The following is a 7,757-nucleotide window of genomic DNA, read 5'->3' on the forward strand; positions in this document are numbered from 1 at the left end:
AGGAGATGTACTTGAGATGATTTCTTAGTTAGAATACAAATCCTCTTTGATCTTCAAAAGACTAAGTGCAGGTACCGCAAAAGAAGAAGCTTCATATCCAGCTTCTAGCTCTACACGCATTTAGACTTTTCAAAGGTTAGGTACGACCACAAGAGAAGAAAAAAGTTCACGTGTAGCTATTCCTTCGTTTTTCGAAGACTAAGCTTTACACCAGCAAACAATAAGGACAAACGTTCTACGTTAGTTTTTTAATCGCATGGGACATGAAGGGACAAGAGAAACTTCAAAAAATAGGCAAATTACTGAGATGAAAGGTGATGAAGAGATTTGTAGTAGTGTTCCCTCCAAAATGAATAAAAGGACTCGTATTTTTGTAAGTACATAGAGCTCTTTGAAGGTGAAGCCACATACTATCATCCTCACTAAACAGACAAAAGAGGGTGAATAATGCGATGAGGATAAGGCCACATGTTGCCATGTTACTATTGAAAAGGCGTCAGACACTGAAACATTTGAAGAAGATGCCGAAGAAGCCTTATCATCGTTAAAAGATCGCAACTAGCCAATAGTTGACGAACTCAAAGAAGTAAATCTTGACACAATAGAAGATCCACGTCCAACCTTCATAAGTACGTCACTTACTCGTGTTGAAGAAGGTGAATATATGAATCTACTCACCACATATAGAGATACATTTGCTTGGTCATATAAAGAGATGTCAGAACTTTATTAGAAAGTAGCAGTCTATCACTTTGCGATTAAACAAGGATATCGGCCAGTGAAACAAGTCCAACAACGATTTCGACCGGAACTTATACCTCAAATTGAAGTTGAAGTCAATAATTTGATAGAGGCAGGTTTCATCCGCAAAGTGAAATATCCAACATGGATAGCTAACATCGTTCCTGTTAGAAAGAAGAACGGCCAGCTTCGTGTGTCCATTGATTTTCTTGACCTGAAAAACGCATGTCCCAAGGATGATTTTCCACTACCCATCACCAAAATTATGGTTGATGCTACTACAGGACATGAATCCTTATCTTTCATGGATGGATCGTCGAGGTACAACCAAATTTGGATGGCACTCGAGGACGAAGAAATAACAACATTTCGAACTCCGAATGGGATATATTGTTACAAGGTAATGCCCTTCGAACTGCAAAATGTTGGTGCCACTTATCAGCACGCCACGCAAAAATTCTTTGACGACATGTTATATAAACATGTCGAATACTACGTTGGCGATCTCGTAGTTAAGTCCAGAAAACGACAACATCACTTGGCTGATCTAAAAATAGTCTTTGATCGCTTGAGAAAGTACCAATTAAGGATGAACCCTCTCAAGTGTGCATTCAACGTCACATTAGAAAAGTTCTTTGGTTTCATTGTAAGACATCGGGGAAATTGATCAGTCCAAAATTGACAACATCCAGAAAATGTCTAGACCCAGGAATTTACATTAATTGAGAAGTCTCCAAGGTCGTTTGGCCCACATAAGGAGATTCATCTCCAACCTAACTGGTCGATGCCAACCTTTCCACAGATTGATGAGGAATGATGGAAGTCTCGAGTGGGATCAAGCATGTGAAAATGCTTTTGAAAGCATAAAATAAATATTTGTTTAATCCACCTGTCTTAGGTACACCTATAGCAGGAAAATCGTTGATACTATATATCACTATGCAAGAAAGATCGTTCGGAGCATTGTTGGCACAAGAAGAAGAGAAAGGGAAAGAACGAGCCCTTTATTACTTGAGTAGAACCTTGATCGGAGCTGAGCTAAACTACTCTCCTATCGAGAAGATGTGTCTTTCTCTCTTCTTCACCATTAATAAATTAAGGCACTATATGCAGCCTTCACAGTGCATTTGGTTGCTAAGGTAGATCCAATCAAATATGTTCTGTCTAGGCCGATCATTTCTGAACGTCTGGAAAAATGGGCAATTTTGCTCAAGCAGTATGATATTGATTACGTACCGCAAAAGGCAATGAAGGGACAAGCGTTGGTCGACTTCCTAGCAAATCATCCAGTCCCATCAGATTGAAGATTGTGCGAAGACTTATCCGATGAAGAGGTCTTTTATGTCGAAATTAAGGAACCCTGGACCATGTACTTTGATGGTGCAGCACGAAGGAATGGAGCGAGGATAGGTGTTGTCTTTTGTTTCACCTGAAAAACATATGTTACCCTACAGCTTCACGCTTGGTGAATTGTGTTCGAACAACGCTGCTGAATATCAAGCACTCATCATAGGTCTTCAAATTGCCATAGAAATCGGAGAAAAATACATTGAGATCTACGACTATTCGAAGTTGATAATCAACCAACTTCTGCTTGAGTATGATGTGAAGCACGAAGACCTTAAGCCTTACTTCGCTTATACAAGACAATTGCTGGAGAACTTCGATGGGGTGACATTAGAGCATGTTCCTCGTTCGAAGAACAAAAAGGCAAATGCCCTAGCAAATTTGGCTACTGCTTTCACAATTCCGGAAGATGAAACGTTGCACATCTCACTTTGCCAAAAATGGATCACCCCACCAATCGAAAGCGAGCATGAAGAAGCAAACGATATATCAGTCTGCATCCTTGAAGAAGAAGATTGGCAACAATCCATTATGGACTATCTTCAACATGGAAAGCTTCCAACAGACCTTCGGCATAAGATTAAAATACGTAATAGAGCTGCTCGTTTTATCTACTACAAAGATACTCTTTACCGACGCTCATACGAAGGCCTCTTCCTTCAATGTTTGGGAAATGAAGAATCTGCTAAGGCGTTAAAAGAAGCACACTAATAAAATAGTTCAAAGACAAAGGAAAAATACAACTTATAAAGAAAATAGCTCTGAAAAGGAAGAAAACATAATAGGTTCTCATTTTATCTCCTAGGTAGGGGTACCACCTGCTGCAACATTATTCCTCCTTCATCGCCACCTCTTCTTGGGTGAGTTCTCACTTGTCTTTTTCTTTCTTTTCCACAAAAATCCCCTAGGGATTACTACCTCTTGACAACCCTCATCTTAAACCTTTTATATTTTTCTTAAAAATTAGAGCAAACATAGTTAAAACACACGAGATACGAACAATAGCAAAAATTCCACGTAAAACAGTTATTCCGCTGCTCAGGAATTTCTGTAGTAAGCGATGCTCCAGCATCGGAGGTCCTAGCTTTGGGAGTCCTAGCATTTTCCTCTGACTCAGCTACACTACTACTAATGCTTCCAGCTTCTGCAAAAACAACCCAAAAACAGAAGAATTAAGCCATAATTATCTCCTTTCAGCAAAACAAGAATTTCAAACATAATTTTTCTATTTCTTAAATAAATCCTCATTTTAATATGCTATTTTGATTGTGATCCTCACATTTGCACTCACTTTAGCTCATAATTCTTCCAAAATAACTCTCTTTTGAAGAGTTATCAGTTGACCTACAATGTCAATTTGGCCCAAATATTCATGTTCTGCAAGTCGTCTCCTCAATAGCCTACCAAGTCTTGAAGTATCCGACCTCCAAGGGGGTTGGAGCAGTTCGAGAGGAACAAAAGACCTCGAGCAGATGTTATGCTGCTACCCTCAAAGGTTCCTCAACATGTGCGGCTATCTCAGAGAAGTCCAACCTAGACGAAGATGACCTCACCATCCACAGAGGCATGCCAGTGACGTCTTCGCCTGGTCACATGAATGACATCTACTCATCATGGTTCACCACCTCAACATAGACCCCTCTCATCGACCTATTAAGTAGAAACGTCGAGTTATAAATAGTGAGAGAAATGCAATTATTGTAGAGAAGTGGATAAACTTTTCAAAGCTCAATAAATAAAGGAAGTTATCTACTCTAGTTGGCTTTCTAATGTTGTCTTAGTTAAAAAAATAAAACGGTAAATAGAGAATGTGTATCAACTTCACGAGCTTAAATGTAAAGCCCCGAGTCCCTCAGGTTAGTTAGTCTCGAATCAGGAGATTTTCATTTAATTTTTAAATGAAACTTTAATTAAATTATATATATCGGGCTCCGTGTGGTTGGTTTTATCTTAAGTTGAGATGGGTTTCTTTTGCTCTTGGGCTTGGTTATGTTGGGCTTTTTGGGTTGGTTTGGTTTTAAAACAAAGGAAAAGAATATTGATAAAAAGAAAAAGAAAACACATAGGGTTCCCACCTTCTTCTTCCTTTCTTGCCCTAGCCGCCGTCACCCCCCCCCCTCGTTGAGTTTCTTCTCCGGCGACCACACCTCACGGCGGCAACTGTAGCTGCGGCGTCTCCTCGAACCAGCAGCAGCGCGACCCCTCGGCGACGGTTCGCGAGCAATGGCAGCGTTTTTAACTTCAGCGGCGGCGCGACTTCGAAACCCCTTCGGCAGCAGCAGTACCGAGTCGACGTTCCTCGAAGCAAGCACGGCGGCGTCGCGGTGAAGCAGCCCAGGGACGGCGGCGTGTTTCCTTGAAGACCGGACAGCATCGGCGACCGGCGATGTCACAATAGCAACGGCGCAGTCGAGCAGATCCGACGTGTTTCCCCTCCGACGACCTTGAACCTCACGGCCAGCACTCGAGCAGTAGCAGTTCACGGCGATTTCCTCGTTCCGATAAGTTTTGGCATTAACCCACATTCGTTCGAAGCCCGATTTAGGCTACCCACACCTTGGCGAGCTAGATCTACGTTACCAACACCCATACGAAGTCGATTTTGTGGTAATGAGTCATTTTAACCCTCTTAGAATTAATTTCGAAGGCTGAAACGTATATGTAACTTGCTGTTTTTTTTGTTTTGTTTTAGTGCTTAGGTGTGAGATCGACGCAAAACTTAAAGGCGCGGTTGTGTGTAAGTAGACAAGGGGCATGTGCGTGCGTTAATGTGTGTTAGTTGGTCTCTAATGTGCTGTTTCGTGATGTTTAATATTGATTTTTATACGCTATTGTGCTAGGTAACTCTCGTTTGTGTTAATCTGTATACTTGGTGTAGTGATAAATATTCGTCGGTGGTAATGGTGGAATTTTGCCTTGCTAAACTGCTAAAAGTTGTTGTGGGATGACGTATGTTTACAAGGATGCACCTTAAAATAGAATTATTGTGATTATGCTTTCTTATGATGTGGGCATGTTTGTATAGTTTATTAAAAACGTTCATTTATGATGTGAGCGTGCTGGTTGAGCATATATAAACGTTTTCTTTATGTTGCGAGCGTGCTAGTCTGAGTCATATTATTTTCTTATGAGATGTGGGTGTAATAGAAGCATATTTTCTAACCCTGTTCGCAGGCTAGGGGTTGATGTGGAGTTGGTTATGATGAGGAACGTTGGATTCTTGGGGAAAGTGAATGGGTGAGTGTCAGGGCCTCGGGTATAAATGGTCGGGGGCTGATACGTCACTAATTGAGTATCGAGGCCTCGGGTAAAAATGGTCGAGGGTCGATGCGAGGAGTCTTTTTGGTAGGAAAACTATTGGGGCCTTGGGTAAAAATGGCCAAGGGCCGATAGATGGTGAAGTCATCGGGGCCTTGGGTAAAAATGGTCGAGGGACGGTGCAGTAGTGTCGGGGCTCTGGGTAAAAATGGTCAGGGGCCGACTCTACTTGAAGAAGTTAGCTGTGGAAGGCTAGGATAGTTGTGATAAGCGTAGAGGTACTTGAGATGTTAGGGAGACTCGAGGTTGGTAACTAATTTGTTCATGGTTGTGGTTGTCGCCAAATTGTATAGAGTGTCATGTTTGTTTGCATAATGTGATGAAGAGCATGACTATGAATGTTTCATGATTCTGTGTGAGCCTGATGTTTGTGTGTTGTTGGTGAGGGCTACTTACGGAGTATATTTTATATACTCACCCCCCTCTACAAATATTGTTTCAGGTGAAGGATTCGTTGGCAACCATGGTGATGAGACGGATGAGACATTACGAGCGAGGACCATAGGCTGCGTAGTTACTTTTGCTTAGCTTAAGTTTAGATGGTTAAGACCTTATGTTTTGGTCAATAAACTATTTGTTCTTATTTGAATAATTTGGAGATTCCCACTCGTTGTTTACTTTATTTTGGGATAGGTGTTTATTTTAGTTTTCCTCCATTCATTGAGTTTGCCTAGTTGGAATAATAAAATTGCCTCATGAGGTTGTCTATGGATGATGTTTGATTGATATTCTATAGAGTTGATTCATTGTTAAATTGATGATAGGTGAAGCTTTATTTTATATAATTATTTCGCAGGGAGTTGTCATCTCGTGTTTGGGGTTAAGTTTAGACAGGTGGGTAGTTAACGTGACCTAGGAGTGTGTGGGGAGTCCTGGGCGTTACATTAAATAAGTCAAGCCCCCAAAGATAGTTTTCCCTTACCTACATGATCAACTAGTTTGCTACAGTAGGGCACAAGTTGCTAACCTTCATAGATGTCTACTCTTGTTACTACGAAATTGAAAAGCACGAGCCTGGCCAACGATATACATTCTTCGTGACTGACCAAGAGCTTTCTTACTACAAAGTCCCTTTCGATTAAAGAATTTTGGACTTACGAGCACATGGTTAACAAGATGTTTGCAAAACAGGTAAGTCACAACATGGAAGTTTACGTAAACGATATGCTCGTCAAAAGCAAAAGGACAATCTCAATTGGCAACCTCACTGAAGCATTCAACGTCCTTCAAAAAATACCAAATAAAGCTCAATCCCACTAAGTGTGCCTTTAGAGTATCTTCAGGAAAGTTCCTCGGTTTCATGGTCAATGTATGAGGAATCGAAGTCAACCCATAGAAGATCAGCTTGATATGGAGCCTCCAAAGAACCTTAAGCAATTTCAATACTTGAATGGTCGGATTGCTGCCCTCAACAGGTTGGTTTCTCGCTCAACAAACAAACGTCTCCCCTTCTTCAAGGTGTTGAAGACCAAGGGGCAATTTGACTGGACTCCAGGGTGTTAGGTCGTCTTTGAACAACTAATGGCCTACTTGAGCTTGACACCTCTACTTTCCAAGCCAATTCTAGGTACAATCTCTTCCTTTACTAAGCAGTGAGCTTGGCACTCATGAAGCAAAATAGGGACGTCAAAGCCCAATATACTACATAAGTAAAGCAATAACGGAAACTAAAACTCAATATTTGTGCATTGATAAGCTCGCTCCAGCCCTAGTCACCTTAGCTCGACGACTTCATGAGTATTTTGAAGCTCATTCAATTACGATGTTGACAAAATTCCCTCCCCACCAAGTCTTCCACAAGCCATAAACTTCTATAAGAATAGTGAAATAGGCGTTCGAGCTCAGCGATTACGACATCAATCCAGGACTGCAATCAAAGGGCAAGTAGGAACAGACTTCATCACCGAGCTAACGCCTCCGACCAAAACCGATATAAAAACCCCCCAACTATGGACAATGTATGTTGATGGATCTTCCAACGACAAGAGATGCAAAGTAGGAGTGCTTCTAACACCAAGCAGTAAGAGATTCGAGTACGCACTACACTTCAACTTTCGGGCTTCAAAAAATGAAACAGAGTATGAATCATTTCTTGCCGACCTGCAGATGGTGAGGAGCCTAGGCATTCGACATCTCCCCATCTACAGCGATCCACAGCTCATTGTGAATCAAATCCTCGAGGAACTCATCGTGAATCAAATCCTCGAGGAATACCAGACAAAAGACCCCAAGATGGAGAAATACCTAGCAAAGTCAAAGGGCTACTTGCCGACCTAAGCAAGTACGAGATTAATCAAGTCTCGAGGTTAGCAAATACCAATGTTGACGCATCTGCATATGAAACCAACTGG

General features: G+C 41.4%; 1 protein-coding gene across 1 annotated transcript; it reads left to right on the top strand.

The window, feature by feature from the left end:
* The first annotated feature begins 2,181 nt into the window (after nt 1–2,181).
* LOC148212296 (uncharacterized) lies at nt 2,182–2,799 on the top strand. Its single transcript, XM_088122173.1, has one exon. The coding sequence runs from the start codon at nt 2,182–2,184 to the stop codon at nt 2,797–2,799; it is 618 nt and encodes a 205-aa protein (XP_087978299.1).
* The last annotated feature ends 4,958 nt before the right edge of the window (nt 2,800–7,757 follow it).

This window comes from Momordica charantia, assembly GCF_013281855.1.
Source record: "Momordica charantia cultivar OHB3-1 chromosome 3 unlocalized genomic scaffold, Mcharantia_2.0 BLBB01000003.1, whole genome shotgun sequence".
NCBI classification, from domain to species: Eukaryota; Viridiplantae; Streptophyta; class Magnoliopsida; order Cucurbitales; family Cucurbitaceae; genus Momordica; species Momordica charantia.